The following is a 19,065-nucleotide window of genomic DNA, read 5'->3' as shown; positions in this document are numbered from 1 at the left end:
CTGCTGGGCATTGCAGATGAAAAAGAATGGGTTTGCTAAACATTCAGCATCACTGTCTTCAGAGGAGCTGCTGCAGCAACAGCAATGTCACATTCACCAAGCACACTAAATTTCCTCCAGCAAAATCAGGAACACCAAAAACCAACACTGTGGCTGCTCCATGACTGAAAAATTTAATGAAAGAAGGGAAAGAAAGGAAAAGGGAAAGGGAAAGTGAAAGGGAAAGGGAAAGAAGGGAAAGGGAAAGGGAAAGGGAAAGGGAAAGGGAAAGGGAAAAGGAAAAGGAAAAGGAAAAGGAAAAGGAAAAGGAAAAGGAAAAGGAAAAGGAAAAGGAAAAGGAAAAGGAAAAGGAAAAGGATCCAAAACCCACCAACAAGGGGGGGGGGAAGGGCCTGCTTGTCTTGTTTGTTTGTATTAGTAATGGCAAATACTATCATTTTTCCAGCCTTTCTCCAAATACTCTGAAATTGATACCCAGAAAGGCTAAGAAACTGTAGTTCACAAAATCTTTCATGGGGTTACCTTTTAACAAATGCCAGCTTTGGCACAGCAGGCCATACAGACCCCAGAGCACATACCACGCTCAGCCCTGGCGCTGCAGAGACTTCCTGCCTCATCTTCTCCTGCTGTACAAGTTCTGCCTGTCCCCCTCCTTCAGCGTGAAGGCATCAGGGATGGAGGAGCTTTATGCCAGAGCCGGAATGCAGCACACCTTCCATGCTGGGAAGTTTGTCCAGCAGCAACAAGACGGAATAACTGAGACGAGCCATCAGCTTTTACAACTGTTATATTTACAACAAGTTCCAACTTCCTTTCCTCCACCAAGAGAAAGAAAATTTTGACGAAAAGTAAGATAAGTAATCTTACTGGATTTTTTTCAACTCAGGGAAAAAACTTGCTTCCTGTTTGCAACTCAAGATGGGCAGCAACAATGTGCCACAAGAAGCTGGGCAGCGAGGGGTCGTCAGGAGCTTAAGAGGAGAATGAGAAATGCAAATCAAGGGAGGGATGAAACAAGCCTGAGTGAGTGGCAAGGATGAGCAGAGGCAGCACAGTGTTTGGATGGGCACAAAGCCAACAGTGAGGCACACCTACAGGGACAGTTTGGGCTCAGAGGTGGCAGCCCAGATCTGAGGGAAAAGCACACAGTGAATGCCAGGGCTCTGACAGGCACCAGAAGCAAAGACCCCTCCCAACACCCAAGCCTGTCACCCAGCTCACTGCTGCGGCCCCGCTGTCTATTGCAATGACAGCCTCCACACTTACTCAAGGAAGGGCACCTGCTGTCCAGGTGCACAAGTGATGCTGACACGACTCCTGAGCCGATTCCCAAGGGAAAGGGCTGATCCAGGAGCAGGGGCTGTTTCTGGCCTGCTGAACCTGAAGGGAAAGACCCACAGGCTCTGCAAACCACTGAGGATCACTGCAAAAGGGGCGACGGCCCTGCCACAGATCCCGCAGCCCCATTCTCCCCACTGCAAGAGTGCTGGGCGCCAAGCCCACCCCTAAGGACATTTCATCCTAACTCATAATGAGCTCGACTTCTCTCACGCAGCGTTTCCATAGCAACAAAACGGAGATTCTAATCTCTAACATAAAAGACGTAGCGAAAAATGACACGGTTTGGAGTTTGGGGTTTTTGGGGGGAGCGCAGAGGCTGCGGCTGCAGCGCAAGCGGCCGTCCCTGGGCGGCAGCCCCCCCCCGGCCGGCAGCCCCCGCAGCGGCGAGCGGCCAGCACCACCCCGTGGCCACCGCAGCGGGCTCGGGGCGACACGCGGGAAACCCGAGGCTGCCGCACAGGCACCCCAGGCTGCTGGAGCAGAGCGATCAGAGGGCTCAGGCTTTAACCTGGTGTTGGGCAGTGGGAAGGGGGGATTGCTGTCCTCTGCCTCCAGGTCCTGGCAGGGAAGGGGAAAGTACAGCCCCGGACTGGGGACTGAGAAATCCATTCAGCAGTATAGGCTTGGGAGGACCAGCTGTGCAGGCAGACTGTGCTCAAGTACAAGGGTGATGGGAAGCACCGTGATTACTATTATTCCCTCTCTCCTGGCAAGCAGCACAGGCCAATATCCTAATTCAGGGTGTGCTATTTGCAATTGCTTAGCAGGGCTAGCAAGCATCAAACCTCCTGCCTCAGCCCTACCATGATAGAGCAGAGGGGAAAGCACACTGTACTTCACTCACTGCAGTCTAAAGCAGTTCTCCAGAAAAAAAAAAAAAAAAAAAAAAAAAGCCGAATGTAAAATAGGTAGACCAGCACATAAAAGAGCAAAGCACACAGCTTGGAGCTGGGCTCCTAGGTAGTCTCTTAATATAAGCAGTAGAAGTATATATAAGCAGCTGCCCCAGAAACAGCACTTGCTTATGCTGGATGAATACCAATAATATCAGAACTGTAGTTCTAATATCACTTCAGGGGCTCACTTGCACTGCCACCTGTGCAAAATAAGGCTTCCATTTTCCATGGCCACATCCTTGAATTACATTTCTTGTCTTCCTGGTTGTAACATTAACACTGATATATCATCCCAGTACCTTATTCAGGCCTGCAAAAGGTCTACTCCAGATCCCACGTAAGGGTAAAAAGAACCCCGAGACCAGCTTTTATGTTCACAGCCTCATTCTCCAAAACAAACCAAAAAATCCACACAACACCTTTAGGATTTTTATTTCTGAATAGTTTTATTTATTTTATTAGAAATTTCAAAGAAACTCTCTCCAGGAGAGCAAGAAAAAAAAATCCAACCCTGAAATATTTCCAAGTAATTTTGTTCCACATAAACACAAAGCAAAGTTACATATTTCTTTCACATGCATGTACAAAAACATTTTAAGTAAAACATCCTTCACACATAACATGTGCATTAGTCTCAGAACTGAGCACATAATCAGATTGGCCTCACCTACCCTACATAATCTTATTTTCCTGTTTTCTTTTTAAATTGTAAATTTCTATGCAGAAAACATCTCTTTTTCTGCACAACATTATGCATATTCAAATTAGCATGGATGGCCTTGGAATTAAATCACTAGGTAGTGTAGTCTGACATAAAGCTGTACACATATATTGTTACACAGCCATTTATACAGCGAACTTTACTGGATACCAGGCAAAACTCTTCAAAAGGAATAAAAAGGTATTGCTAGAGGGAAAAAGGAATATGATACACAGCACTCTCTCAACTACAATCCTGTATGATTCCTATGCAAAACACTTCAAAAGCCAAGCAATTTACAGATCTTGCTCTCCAAATGGATATCAAAGTTCCTACCAATTTCAATCATGGCAAAATAAATCACTGTAAAACATCAATGCTACTGGATACGGACATGGTCAATACTCAATATTCCCATTTTTCATCCACCCACTTTTGGAAAGAGAAGGGAGAAAGATGAAAGAACTGTAAAAACTGCAGACTGTTGAAGCAGGTGGGTCAGCAGAGTGCTTTACCAGCCATCAGCAAGAAACAGCAACTGCGAGAGCAGAACTTCATTCCAACCCACTGCATAATCTCACTGTGGTTTAAAATTTGGGGATTACATGGTCAATGAACAGACCTCACTAGTTGCCCAAGGCTGCATTAATACCTAGAAAAATCTTATTTGATTCATCAAAAGAGCATATTGTCTGTATCTGACTTTGTGAGCTAGATTTTAAATTTCACTATTTCATGCATGATGAACACCACTGCAAATCTAAGAACCATAAATGTTCAGAGGGGAAGGGCTCACCCAGAAGGTAAAGCTTCCACATGCATAAAAGGAAACGTCAAGCACACAAAGTCAGCTGCAACCCTTAGCACAGTGGGGGAACAGGAGGTACAGCTATTACTCTGCCATCATTTTTAAGTGTATAAGCAATGCTGATGGGTTTCTCACCTCTGCATAAACATGCATCCCAAAGAGAATCAATAACACTTCTCCCTTACACTGCAACAACACAGCTGACTCAAAGGACACTGAATATGCAGTGTATTTAAATACACTTGAAGTACTCAGGCTTGGCTTGTTGCAGTGTGTGTTACAGGGCGAAATGGGTGTGGAAAATGGATGTGAAATAAAATTCACAGAAGTTAAGACAGAACATCTGCACACGAACAATACAGAGAAAGCACTTAAGATTAACACTTAGGAGGTTTAACCAAAGCCCTGGAGAACACTAGATTTTCATTTTTAGCCCACTTGAAATCTTGCAATGAGCAAGCGATGCTGGCAGCAGTCACTCTGTCATTTGGGTCCCAAAAATAGTGCAACAGACCTTGCATAAGTGCCCTGGCTGCAACTTTACTACACCAGTTTGCAAAGCATCTACAGAGAAAGGCCCAATGACAGGTGTTCTCACACAGTGCCAAAGACACAAGGGGCAAATCAGGCTGAGCCTCAAGGCACCATCCTGGCACATTCTGTGTGTTGTGGAGAACACTGGATCTGCTGGTGTAGCTGAGATGGGCAGCCTGCTCTTAGCCCTGTACAACCATTTGAACAGCAAGCTCTAGTAAACATGCAGAAAAGAAAAAGCACTGACCCAGCAGGAGGAAGTCTGATTCCCACCCAGAAAGGGCTTAACTCGTGTCACTTAATTCATACACTGACAGTGTGGATGTCTTCAGCTGAGGTAGTCAAGTTGAACTCACTTTATGGGCACAAAAAGGAAAAATAGACATTTCTAAAAATGCCATTTAACCTGCTTTATACTTCCACCCCAAGGCCAAAAGGACAGTGACCTAAGAATCACTATTTCTCTTCAGCTGCAAGTGTGGCCCAAAGGAATATGTTTAGAAGCAGACATCTAAACTGAGTGAGAACCCCAAATGCCTTCCTTGTACCTGGGCAGTTGAACAGAAGAGTTGTGCTATACTTCTTTGTTATCAGCAGTTTTGCTTAAAACCTGTGTCATATAGGACATTTCAGTGACCATCTAAGCATTCTCCAGCCAGCAACAGTCCAACTGAAATGGAATAAAAGCTCACAACTCTCACAAAACTCTCTGAATTACTACTGTGCCTTTTCTTTTTGCAGAGTAACTAAATCTCAAACACACTTCTGAAAGGGAAATATTACTATTCTGTTTCTACAGCTGAAAAAGTGGGGACATTCCAGCTTGGCTAATGGTGACTCAGGGGGAATCAAAATGAAGATTTCCTGGTATGCTCTTCTACTACTGAATAGGCTTAAAATAGTGAGAATTTACCCCCCAGGAGAGACCTTTAAAACTGTGATGGACAATTTTAACTCTATTGTCCATGAAAGGCTATGGTCACGCATTCTTATTAGACATTGAGGAATTTTATGTTTGGATTCCACTTCTATAAAGTGGAAGAGAAATACAGTTAGGAAAAAAGAATTAAGGCCAGGCATGTTATACAGAAACAAAAATACTATGCCTGAAGCTCATTCTCTCAAAAGATAAACCTGCAATTGTAAAGATAAATGGGAGGTTTGGTAAATTTCCCTCAACCATCCCAAGGGGTTACAGGTATAAAGCCAGTTTAAGTGGCTGTTCCTTCTTGATTCATGTTCATTCTAGCTCTTTTAAGAGAGAGACACACTGAATCAAGTTAAAGACCGAGTTGATCAACTGAGGATTGTGCAGAACAAAAAAAATGCCATCAGTCAGCTGAGCCATAAAAGCAAGCAGCAAAATAGATTCTGTTTCAGACTAAGTTGTCAAGATAACAACCTTGAATATGAGTGCTCAGCCAGCCTGAAGTTGCCACACTCAATCCAATGACAGCAAATGAAAAGTTTGCATTGCCAGTACGGGCTCACACCAATAGGAAAAGCTGTTTCATTCTCTCCAGAAAACCACATCAGCATCCCTGAATAGATGATCAAGTAATCAACTAGGGAGTAAGCTCTGCTGGTCTTGTTTCTAACAAGGAAGAACTGGTGGAGAATGTGAAGGTCTTGGCTGCAGGAGACAGAATTGTGGCATTTATAATCCTGAGAAATGTGTACAAGACAGAGTCTTGTACCTTTAGGTCAACATATTTTGGTTTATTCAAGGAATGTCTGAACAGAATTTCACAAGGGACTGTCCTGGCTGCCCAAAGGAACTCAAGTGTGCTGCTTTATCTTCAAAGACAGCCTTGTCAAAGTAAAAAATCAGTCCTTTCTGACAAGCAGAAATTACAGCAGGCATGACAGAAGGCCAGCACAGATGATTGAGGAACTCCTGACTGATCCCAAACCCGAACAGAAAGGTACACAGAAGTGGAAGTGAGGATGGGCTGGCCAGCAGAGATATAGAGACACAGCCCCTGCAGGCAGAGACAATTAGGAAAGCCAAAGCTCAGCTGGAGTTGAAACTGTAAGAAATAAGAAGAAGGGCTTCTTTAAGTACAATGGAAGAAAAAGGAAGGTTAAAGAAAATATGGTTTACTGTTTAACAATGTAGGCAATATGGTAACAAAGGATGATCTTTGTACTTTCAGGCTCATGTGCACAACACCTTTTTTGCCAGTTTTCACTGATAAGTTCTGCCTTAAGGCCTGCCAGGTCCTTGAGCCTTCTAGCAGCATGTAGGAATAAAGCATTGCCTACAGCACAGGAAGACTGAGTTAGTGAGAACTTAAGCCCATTGAAACCAATAGGCTGAACATAAAGGCACTGAGGGAGCTGGCTAATGGCACTGTGAGACCACTCTACAGCATCTTTGCTAGGTCATCAGCAGCAGCAGCTATGGTTCTCCAACTAAAATACCCTGACCTATGACCCTCTTGCTGCCCACCACAGTCAGCAAGCAGGTAGCCAGCACACTGAGGGAAATAATTATTCCTCTTTATTCAGCAATTGTGAGATGGCGTTCGGAGGATGGCATCCACTTTTGTGCTCCCCCTAACAAGGGCACTGCAGCAATTTCAGTGGAAGGTCACAGAGCTGGTTTGAGAGCTGGAGCACAGGATGAGTAAGGAGAGCTCAGGGAACATGGTTTCTCCACACTTAAGAAGAGAAAAGGCTAAAAAGATATCTCATTGTATATAATCCCTTAATAGTCATACTCTTCTCAAAGATGAACAATGACAGAACAAGAGGCAGTGAACACAAGCTGGAACATGGGAAATTCCAACTAGATACAACTATATTTTTGTCCTTACTGTGAGAGTTGTCAAATACGGGAAAATGTTGCCCAGAGAGATTTGGCATCACCATCCTTGTAGATACTCAAAACTCAAACGGACAAAACCCTTAGCAACCTGCTCTAACTGGCTGAGCTCTTGAGCATGAGGCTGGAGTAGAAATGCCACAGGGTCCCTTTAAACCAAACTATTCAATGGTTCTATAACTTGGAAAATCTCCTCACAACTACTCTTCACCGACATGTTCCTCATTAATCTGCCAAAGCAAGCCATGCCACGATCAAATGTAAAGGGTGATCTTCAGTCTCAGGAATCAGAATGGAATACAGAAGCCAGGAAAGAGAGGAGCTGAAGTACACTACACATCAAACCTCTCACAGTAATTTTATGCAGGTCCCTCACACACAGGGGCCAGCCCTGTGTTGGAATCATCACAGTACTCTTCTAGTTGCTTTCAAGTGTCTGTTGCACACCATCAGGACTGTATAAAAAGACTGTTCCTTTTCACATCTTCTTCATCTTTTTTTTGCAGCGCTGGTTGAAGACAGGTGAGGATCCCATCAGGCTGTCAGCAGAATGAGAACCATAGCTGCTCTCAGAGCCATTGGGGCTTTGTGGCATCCCAGCTTCACTCATGCCTGACATTGGTTCCTCAAAGACATCACTGCCTAGGACCCCGTGGCCATGTACATTAGCCTCCTCATTTTCCTGTGGCTCCATTTTCACCTGTGCCAAGTTCCAGAGTGGGGAAGCATTCACCTCAGCCCCTAGAGAAGGAAAAAGCACACAACAGTAACTGAGTAAAAAGATAAATCACAAACAGCACGCAGATACGAGGGACAGCAGCAAAGGTAAAGATAGAGCAAAAGCAAAGCCACAGGTTTACTATGCTGGGGGGAAACAAAACACACCAAGCACTGTGATCAATAAAAAACAGCTGTTGACTTGTTTAACAGCCCAGAAATTGCCACTCCAAAAAATATGATGGTATCCTTTCAATGTTAGCCTCCATGTGATTTTCTCCATGAGAAACAACTTCACATCACTCTCCAGAAGGAGTGTCCCAGCAGCAATGAGTACACCAACAGCACACAGACTAGACCCTGCATAAGCAGGACTTCGAGGCAGTCCAGAAGTCATTACGAGGTCCTTGCAACTGTTAGACACACTGGGCTCCTGCAGAGGAGGTGAAGTGAGAGGGCAGAGGAGTAGGTAGATGAACAGTCCCAAATATCACTTTCAGCACTGAAATGCAGGGATATCAGAGCTGCCACCTGCCTGCCTGCCTGCCTCCATGCACTCAACACCCACAGGTCTCATCCCATCCTTCAGCAGAATGGAGAGAAATCCTTTTGGCTCAACCTCACAGTTCCCCTGCTGGGAAATAGCTCCCCCCACTTCACTTTTTTAGTAAAAAGTTCTGGACTAGTGTGCAATCTGAGCACTAATTGAGGACTTTCTGAACAAGATTACGAAACCATATTCCTTGATAATAGCAAATGTTTTTCTCCCCAAGAGCAGTAATTACAGATCGCATTATTTCTGTTTATTTAAAGTTTTAAGAGAGACAAAAATCCTATTAAAAATACACTAATTGGTCTCCTTGCTGAGATGGGCATAAATAGCCCAGAACTGAACACACTGTGAAATCTCTCTCTTGTGTGGGGTTAAATTCACATGGAAAATAAAAAGAATTAAAAACAAAGCAAAACAAAAACCCAACCAACCAACCAAAAACCAAAAGCCATAAACAACAAAGAAGACCCACTAAAAACCAACAAATAAAATAGAAAACCAGTTTTAGTAAGTTTTCCAAACCTCATGTCTCAAAGAGCATGGCTCCAGTTTGAAAGCACAACCAAAGCTCTTGTACTGAGCCAAACCTACTACCATTCCCTATTATCAATATACTAGTAACAACAGTCCCTTATTAGTAAAAATTACAAAGAGAACAAAGTTCAGACATATCTGTGCCAAGAATTCTCCTTTATGAAGAAGTCAGGAATCTTTTCCAGATCAGCTTAGCCCAAACCAGAGCTTATGAGACCTTTATGATAACACAGCCTACATTAGCTCAGTTGCCTTAATGAAAGTCCTTCCTATGTCAATCATAAGTAAATGCATCCCTCTCAACAACAATGGATACATCATTAAAATGCTATCGGTTCCAGAGTTACAGCTCCAGTCTACGTAATAATCAAAGGTGCTCACTAAACTGTGTCTTTCCTTCATCAATTGCTCTTCACTGCTCAGCCTTATTCCTTTCAGCTCTGTCACCTGTCACTAAGAGTGTCACTAATGACTAGAAGTACTTAAGCATCAACACAGGATGTTTCATCTTCAAAGCCCTTTAACTTCAAAGTACTTTACAAATAAGCTAATCTTCATGTTATCCTGAGAGGCAGAGGAACAAGAAACAATATCGCCTTCATTTCTCCAACTGCAATGAAAGTAAGCAGCCAGCTCACAACTGCAATGTCAGACATGCACAGAAACACAGGAAGAACATGAAAGGCTGTAATGAGAGCTCTGCCCTCAGACACTGAAGCCTCGCTGCCCTCCCTGCAGGCCTCACACCTGCAGGGCGGTGTCCTAATTGCAGCAGCTTTTTCTCACTCCTTAGGATATTACACTCCCCAGCCTGCCCAGGTCTACACTGGAACTTCTCAGAGATGAGATTTCCAAAGCCCCTTGTGAAGTGAAGTGGGATTTTCAGGGAGGAACAGAGCACTTGTATTCTTAATTAGAAAACATCAATTCTGTATCAGAGAAGCAAGAGGCATTTAATATACAGCTAGCACGTTAACCTCTGGGTCTCAAGTGGTAGATGCTAATACAAAGCTTTCCAGATGAATCACTCGCAACCCTGGCTGGGCCAGAGGAGTCTGCTGTTCCTTCTCCCCCAAAACTGCAAACACTTCACATTTCAGAGGTGCTAATGGAAAACAGTATGAGCTTTCAGAAAAACATGAGATGGATTTATGTTTTTTAAAGCTTATCACAACGCAAAAAAACTAATGGACTCAGAGGTATACTCTAACCTCACTGTATATGCTACTTAGCTTAGGGTTAACAGGACAGGCTTCATTGTTTTTTAACCAGATTTAAAGTGAAACAGTTACTATTGCAGCGACTTCCAGAGTTCAGACGGTTCTACACAAAATCAAAACTGCCTCTTTTCATTCCAGGAAGTTCAGCTTCACTAAATAGTGAAGAGAATGAAACTTCTATGTAGATATAGAGCAGGCACAGCAATAGCAGATTCTCCCATGCTTGCCACCAGTGTGCTTCAACGCCAAGATCAAGGGATAGCACTTTGAGGAAACGAGTGCAGTCTCCATAACCCCACTAATTCACTCACCATTTCACTTTCCATGGCCTCAGACAAGCAGAGCAGGCTTTGGGGAAGAGATGCTAGGAGGGATTCCCAGGACCCCATTTCACACAAGTCACTGGTAAGCTTTCATAAAACAGTGACTGTCATTACCAGGGTAACTCCTGAATACGGAGGACAGCACCAAGCACCATTTGTATTTTCATAACTCATTCAGTGCCTAAACTATGTAAGGAACATGGCTTTCAACTTCACAGGAATATGAATCTCTGGACACAAATCCAAAACTAACCAGAAGAAACAAGATCACATGGACCTGCTGAAGGGCTGTTTCCAGGAGAAGCAAGAAACCCCTACCTGAAGTCTGTGGGGAAGCTTCTACTTCCAAGTTGGCAGAGAAGCGCTCACTTTGAGCTCCAAGTACTCCAACAGGCAAAGACTGGTCACCAGAAGCCAGATCTCCTTCCAGCTCTTCACTTATGGGGAAAGTAATATCACTAACAGGTTCCTCCTTAATCTTCACAGGTTTTGTGTCTTCTGCTGCCTTTTCCGGGTTGACAATCTTCTCATATTCTTCAGAGAGCTGCTTGCTAACCTGTCAAAGATCAGTGGGTGAAAAAGAGGCCAGAAAGGTGAGAGTGACTTCAGAGGCTCTGATGGTAATTACATTGCAGTGCACTCTGTTCCCTGAACATTATTAACATCTGACCTGAACGAACAAGTAAACAACTTACCAGCTACACAAGAGAGATTTTTTTCCCCTTTAAGTGCTTCTTCTGTCCTGTAACAAGGGACTTTAATAACAGGTTTAATCCACTAAAATCTGACTGATAAATATGAGCACCTTTATTTTACAAAGAGAGGTGAAGAGGCCCAGAAATTTAAACAGAGCATGAAACAAAAGCAAAGTGTCTCAGTCTTACTCGTTGGTTTTACCTATAAGCCTGCCCCTATCTCCAGTAACAAATTCACCCCAGCATTAAAAATCAAGCACCTCAGATCTTCAACAGCCCTGTAGTCACCACTGGGCAGAGCCCGAGTACATTCTGTCAGATTCAGAGCAAAAAACACAGAAGTTTTCTCCAGTTAGAGAAGTGAAACCAATACAGGAATGAGATTTACAACTACCCTGTACTTCCAGAAACTTAACAACAGTAAACAATTAAATTTAAAAATTTCATATTTCATCTGCTTCTAACAAATGCTTGTTTATGCAACTAAATCCAAACAGCTAGTGAACTGTGGTCAGGAAAATCCCAAGACGTTTTAGCAGCAGAAGCAAGGAGGAAAAGGAATAGCAAAGCTGATTTCCCCCTTCTAGATATACCTCCAAATAAAGGGGCTACTGTGGACTCCAGTCCTGCATAAAGAACAATTATTGTTAAGACAACGATCAGCTGCAGGGTAAGAGTGAACTGCAGTAGCAGAATGATGCAGAAAACCCAGATTCCGAAAGGACACAACATCTGAACAAAAACATTTGAACAAAAAATGAACAGAATGGGTATTTTGAGTAGGAATGTTTCTAACAAAGACATCTTTATGATGTCATTTTTATATAAGAAGGTAGCACCTGTGTGACAGCTCAGATCAGCAAAATACTACACTATACTCCTAAAGCTTAAGCAAGTCACTCCTTGCTTGTGAACACAAGCCACTCTACAGCCTAGAAATTTGTATCTGCTTACATGCTTTCTGAAATGTTAACCAGCCAAATATCCCACTAAAGCAGAAAATTCAGTTCATCAGTCAGCTCTGATTTTACCTCTACTTGATAATTTTGTCTGGATAATTTAAGAGCTGGGGTACTCTTCTTAAACTCAGGTAAGCCATCAGTAAAGCATCCTTAGTCTCAGTAGGGACACAAAACAGGGGCTGTCTTCCAGTCAAAAAGTTCCTGTTCTCTTTCCCTTGATGACTCCTCTCCACACCCAGGAGGTTTACCAGTCAGATTTCCCTTCAGTAAGACTCAGGACTTGCCACAGGAATAAGCAACTGTACTGGGGGTACATTTCTTGGTGCCGCCAGGTCCCTACTGCTCTTCTCACCTGAAGCATGTAGCTGTGATAATCCTTAATGCGGTGCTGCCAGAACTTCTGCAGTGAGAGCACACTGCCAATGCCCACTTCGTGGAAGACCTGCTCCATGACATCAGGGAAAGGGGTGTGCCCAAGCCGAGCTTCTCGATCCACAGCGAAGCGCAGCAGCTTGGTGAACTTGAGGCAGTACTCGTGGGCGATGTCCGTCAGGGTCTCCAGGACGCTCTCGTTGGCACACTCAAAGCCCGTGTGCGCCAGGATGGTGGCCATTGACTGGTACAGAAGCTGCCGGCAGGAGGACCAACTCAGCTCTGTCACTGGCTCCCCTTTTCCTCTAAAAACCAGGAAAGACAAAAATAACACACTTTCAAAAATCTGAAGGAGTGTATCAGTTGAAGATGTACTGTCAATAATAAGGTGATATACAAAGGGAGAGCAGAGGGTTTGGGGCTCTCCATGGCTTCTCTGTTACAAATGAACACTACCTAATAAGGGTTTATCTGCTTTTCCTTCTTCCCCTCCCTCCAAATCAGGACTTCCAATTTTCATTTTCCCTTCTGATGCCACAAGATTCTTCGGGTGATTCACAAATGTGGGATGCAAATCTTCTTCACCCTTAAGCATCTCCCTTCCCACCCAAGAGCTTTTCTCCTGGAGATGTGAATTAAATGGGTCCTTGACACAAACAAAAAAAGGGATTTTAAATTACATGAATGCAAATCATTTCCCCTTTCAGTTAATTACATTGCTCTTCCTTATTATCTCTGATGTCTCAGGCCTAATAGAAACAAAGGCTCCTGGGATAGACAAGATTGGAATTTCTAAAGAAAAAGACACATACAAAAAAGCAAGAAATGGAATACACATACATTTCATAGAGGTACACTGTACCCAAAAGGACTGTTTCTCTGCCCTCATTTCCAGTAGTCACTATGCATGACACTGAAAGAAGTATCCCCATATGCAACCTAAGATGTGAACGCCAGGCCCTAGGAGGAGGCCTGGAAATTCGGCCATAAAGCACCATTCCCTGATCTTGGGTTTGAGACCTCCTTCTTCTGTTGCTAAGCAGGAAGGAGTGAGTACACAAGATGGAGGAGATGGAGAACAACTGACATGAGCACTTCAATCATTCACTTATAGCCAGACAACCAAATTTTTCATCAACATGAGTTAACAAATAGAAATTCCACAGAGGAAAACGAGGAGTTAAGGCAAGGCCTCTGATAGGTAAACACACATCTACCAGATTTCTAAACTCACAATTAAGTGCATGTAATCTATTTGCCCATATCAGTAACATGGACTTCAAAAGCTGATATCAAAAAATCAAATTCCATTACTGCTAAGTATGATACTTATACACTTTTTTACACTCCATTCAGCACCAAGGGCAGAATTGAGCTAACAATTTCACTCTTCATTTGTTTCTGATCAATTTCTCCCAACATCTACATTCCACCCAGAGATTGTCCTCGCTGTTACCCTAGATTACCTGTGTATCACCATACACTCTTTCCAGTAAAAGGACCTGATTAAACAGTACACAGACAGTATTGATGGCTTGATAAAATTCTCACTATTGTCTCCAAAAAGTCATGAGGTACCTTTCAGTCTCACTGAAAAGCTAGGCCACAGAGCCTCAGCTTCCCCTGATCCTCAGAGCTGACACATAGAAAACTACTGAAACACAGCAGTGAAAAAGTGAAGAGGATTGAAAAGGAAGGTGAAACTTAAGAGCTATCAGGATGAAAATCATTCATTTTTAAGAACACTGGCACAACACTTTCCTATTATTCAAATAAAAGGGGAATCACACTATATTAAGAGTGGGATATGATCATATTTCTAACTAGATATTAAGAACAGCATGTGAATCTCAGGTCACACATTCATCCCAGTTATTAACTGATAGAAAATGACTAACATTCCAATTTCTACTTAATTATGTAACTACTCTGCAAAGAATACAGCAGGCACCCTGACAAGATGAATTAAAAGATCATCAGTTTCTTTATAAACCAAGTGTCACCCATTTTTACATCTCCCTCACTCCCCGCTCCACCACAGCAGCAGAATTCGGAAGTTCCCAAACAGCCGAATGTTTCACACAACACCAGGACCAAGAAGTTACAACAGAAATAACCAGCCACTGAAGAAAATCAACCAGAAAACAATCCTTAAAATTCATGTCTCTTCTTTTTTAGTACATATAAAGGACATACCTAGCTGTCCAGCAGCCAGCAGTTGAGAGCATCTTACGCAACCAAAACTGAATGCCAGGCTACTATTAATACAGAGACATTCACTAAAAACACTATGGGCAAACTTAAATTAGACATATATTTCGGCAATCCCAAGCTGGATACTTAGCCACTTGCAAAGTAGAGCAAAACAACCACTCAGTAATGCATATCACTGCTCAGAAGCAGCAGAGAATATTGTGTCTCTTAAACTCCTAGAGGAAAAGGAACTAATTGTGAGCATTAAAATGAAGCTCGGTCACTATGCTGAAAGACATATAATCAACTTGAAATCTAATCAATTAAAGACAGAGAAAAGACATTTCAGGTACTGTACTCAAATCCAAATCTCCACTTCTTGCTCTTGGTAAGGCCAATCAATTTTGTTTTGTTCTTCTTATGTTTTCTTCTCTTGTTTTCCTGTTTCTCACAATAAACAACAGGTAAACACAGTTAAAAGCTAGAACAGAGAGCAAAAACTGAAATGTTGTTGTAGATGTTAATAGAAACCAACAAATAAGAAAATACTTTTTCTTCTCCTTTAAAAGAGAAGAAGGTACTTTTAAAAGAGAGTCAAGGTACTCTCTGGTAAGAATGTACATGAACAAAAACAGTCATATAGACACGTTTATGTTGAGAGTAGCTATCTAATGTCAAGCCTTCCCAAAAAGGACAAGCAAACTTCTTTTCCCTGATGATCATAGCTAAAGAGCCTCTGTCTTAGATTTCATCCAGATACTCAGCAACAAAAAAGCACCCATCCAGATATGATCATTATGCAGAATGCCACCCTCTGCAGCATTTAGTTCTTTTCCTGAAAGTCTCTCTATCCAGCAACCATGCAAAGCCAAACCTACTTAATATATTACCAGGGTCATTATCTGCAAGTAAACATGAGTGCTTTAATCCCTGAAGTTTTGTCACCAGAGACTAACAGGACAGGCTGGGAATTAAGCCTGTGATGTGGAGGCAATCTCCTCTACAAAATGTATGGTATGAAATTTATCACAAATACTGGCCAACTTGCACACTCTTCAATTTTGCATTTCTAACAGAGTGCTATATATTTTATATATGGGTCACCAACACTAGACAATGTTCCAGAGAGAAATCTACCTGCCAAGCTACAAAGTCATTAGACCCAAAGGCCAGCCTTCTCTCACCACTACCCAAAACATGCAGAACTTCACAACAGAAGACATGAAAATAGTGTCCATTTATACCAACCAGACTTATTTTCTGATTTAGTCAGTTTTCAGAACTCACAAAAGGCCCATTTTCTGTGTCAGTCAGTTAAATGACAACAAGCCACCCCACAAAGGCAGCACAGTCCAAGCTCCTTTCCTGTAAGCCTGTTTTTCTTACAGGGAAGGGAAGCTCATGGTTCCTTTCCTATGGAACTGTCTTCAGGGGACAGTTGTCTGGGCTAAGTCAGCACAAGGATCAGCAGATGAGGTTCAATCGACTGCAGGAATGAAGTGCTCTGCTCCCTCCTAGGTGAGCATAAGCCAGCAGCAGATGGAGGGAGGGACTGTTTTTCCTACAAACAGGACAATTTATGAAACATTACACTGTGAAGCTGAATTTCTACCAAATGAGGTGCAACAAGGCTGCTTTAGAGACATTTTCCCAAAGCAGTAAAATAAAGGAGAACATTGCAGAAACAAGATATACCAGTCAGGGAGAGCACCAAAGAACACAGCATACTAACTCAAACCAGAAAGTTATTTTCTTTCAGGAAAGAGCCTTTTTACTCTCATCCTGGGTAAGTCTCTTTTTACATACCTCTGCTTTGTCTACAGAAGGCTGCACAGGTATGAAAAGAAACTGCTCAACAGATAATGGCAAAAATAAATTCCATAATAAATGGGTTCCAGTGGCAGTCAGTTTAGAAACGGGCTAAGCCAAAGCACTTATCATCAGGAAAAGTGTCTTCTGCCCACTTTAATTATCACTTCTCCAAATCCTTCCCAACATTAAAACTGCTATCCCACTGACATGTGATCCTCTACCTCTGTGCAAACATTTCTTCACTACAGGTCCTTCTGCCAAGAATTGTCTTCCCATTGCAAGCTCCCAATTTTGTCTCCAGATTACCTTTCAATGCAATCCAATGTGGCCAGGAATGCAAATGACAGACAGACTGAGAAATCTGTTAAGAAACTAACCATGCACACACAAGAAGAGGCACAAGAGTAGGTCAGGCTTCTTTTGAAGATGGATCCATGTTAATCTGAGGAAGCTGAGCAGAGAAGATGGAAAAGCTAGCAGCTGTTATATGGTAAGTCTCCTGTTGAAATTGGTAATTTCAAGTCTACAATTCCTTACTCATTCTTCATCAATTACACTTTAAGCTTCTTTTCTATTTCTACACCAACCAAAACCAAATGTTAATCCCTTATTGTGACATCCAATAACTGTAACATCACCAGGACCAGATGGCAATTCATCCAAGAACACTAAAAGAATGAAAGGATGAAATAGCTGAATAGCTGTGGTGAGTCACCTCTTGCTTTAAACTGCCTTGGCCCATGAGGACCAGAAGGCAGAAAATGTGAAAACATTTTCCTTTAGTACCTTCAGAAGAGATGTGAAAAACTGCAGGCTGGGAAGCATGAATATATTTTGGTGCATGAGGGAAATTCAAAGAACTAGAGGACACACAAGTAAATATGTTATGCTCAGAAAGAATCCAGAGAAGGTTTTTTTAACTGTAAAACCTGCTTCACAAACCTACCAGAGTCCTCCAAATCTATCAACAAGCAAGTAGGTCAGAGATCTCCACTGTGGAGTCCAGGTCTTTCCTGGGAGATCTGTGCCAGAATCAAGATATTTTTTATCATGTTTGTTTCAACATATTTATAAACAGTCTGGAAAACTGTAGGAGAGGAATAGTGTAGTGATTTTAAAACCATTGTTAGTACAGACTTTGGGGGATTGATAAGACCAAACCAACTCAAAAATAGCCATAAATTAGGCTCTGCCTCTTCCTCATCATACAAGGAGGCAGGGGTTACACATAAAGGGCAGGGCAGAGGAAAACCAAAATGAATTCGGGGATAACAAAATAAAAGACAAGGGGCCAGTGCATCAAAGAATGAAAATGAATAACATGGAAATAGAAGAGGACATGCCTACATTAACTACACCTGTGATCTGATGCAGGCTGGCTACTCTTATCTTCCTTTCTTCCTGTGTCTAAATGTACCTATACACTACTTCTCAGACCCAGGCTACTGACAAAAAAAATGGAATTAAAATATTAAGTTATCCAAATACTGTAATTCTGACAACCGTACTTCAGAAGGCAGCATAGAATTAAGCACTCCCATGTTTTATCAGAGGTAAGAATGTTCTTCCTTTAATTTGATTTTACACACTAAGAAGCATTGGTAAATCACAGAACTTCATTTTTGCTACTGAAACAGCAGCTATAGAACATCTGCTGTTCTTAATTCATGTGTCTCAAAACAGTTAAGAACAAACATGCAACAACAAACTCAAAGCCTTCCTCCTGGAAAAGCATAAATGTGTTTGGGTTATCAAGGACACAATTAAATTCAAGAATACACTGCACCTTATTAAAAAGCCACTGTCAGCCACAAAACATTTCATTTCAAAACTGGCTCTTCAGTTTGCACAACGTAGTCCTTTACCTCCCCCATGTGGCTGACACTGAATAACATTTCTTTACCCGGACCCCAGAAACTCGGAAGGAACAACAAAAAGACACAGCAGCCCTCAAAATACGGCCAGAGCCACAGAAAACTGAGCTTCAAGCTGAAGCCACTGAGGAGGGCAGAACAGAACTCTTCTCAGTTCTACAAACCACAAGGCCACAGCACGGGAGTCACAGGCCATGACTACTCTCACACAACTGTATTCCCCTTCACCCCTCTCTGCTAATTACTTTGTTTCTTCTGAGAAGGATGATGGTGTTCCTCCAGAAACAGCACTAAAGAATCGCTCTACTGTTCAGAGAGACTCTGTTACCAAATGCAACATCTTTCAATAAAATGCATTTTATACAACTTCAGGCTATTAAAGATCTCAGTGGCCTTTAACTCATAAATTATATTCCATTGACGCACATTTACCCATTTTAAAAACTAAAATGTGTTATTCTCTCCCTCAAAATGCTCATTAGTGCACATAGTAGCAAGGATTAATCCCTTAATTTAAATGCATATAACCTACAAAGTATTGCAAGATCCTGCAAGGAATGCAACACGTCCTTGTGAATTTAGTGCCTGTCAGAGGGATAGACAGGCGATGGTGGCAATATTACTTAATCAAAGGCTGGCAGCAGAGGTAGAAGCAACGCAAATTTTCTTTACATTTTCTCCAGCCCTTGGCTGGTGGAGCCAGT

The 19,065-nt window shown here is 42.4% G+C and overlaps 1 protein-coding gene across 2 annotated transcripts in view; it reads right to left on the bottom strand.

The window, feature by feature from the left end:
- Nucleotides 1–2,664: 2,664 nt before the first annotated feature.
- Nucleotides 2,665–19,065, bottom strand: part of SUPT7L (SPT7 like, STAGA complex subunit gamma) — an 18,122-nt gene continuing 1,721 nt past the window's right edge. For both annotated transcript variants that reach the window (XM_069009807.1, XM_069009806.1), the window contains exons 3-5: nucleotides 12,463–12,787; nucleotides 10,772–11,009; nucleotides 2,665–7,847 (exon numbers count right to left, since the gene is read on the bottom strand). In XM_069009807.1, coding sequence (XP_068865908.1) covers nucleotides 7,585–7,847; nucleotides 10,772–11,009; nucleotides 12,463–12,787 — 826 coding nt within the window. In that variant the 3' untranslated portion in view covers nucleotides 2,665–7,584. The remainder of the gene's footprint in view (nucleotides 7,848–10,771; nucleotides 11,010–12,462; nucleotides 12,788–19,065) is intronic.

Source organism: Aphelocoma coerulescens, chromosome 3 (genome assembly GCF_041296385.1).
Source record: "Aphelocoma coerulescens isolate FSJ_1873_10779 chromosome 3, UR_Acoe_1.0, whole genome shotgun sequence".
Taxonomy (NCBI): Eukaryota; Metazoa; Chordata; class Aves; order Passeriformes; family Corvidae; genus Aphelocoma; species Aphelocoma coerulescens.
This window is presented reverse-complemented; position numbering and strand designations above follow the sequence as displayed.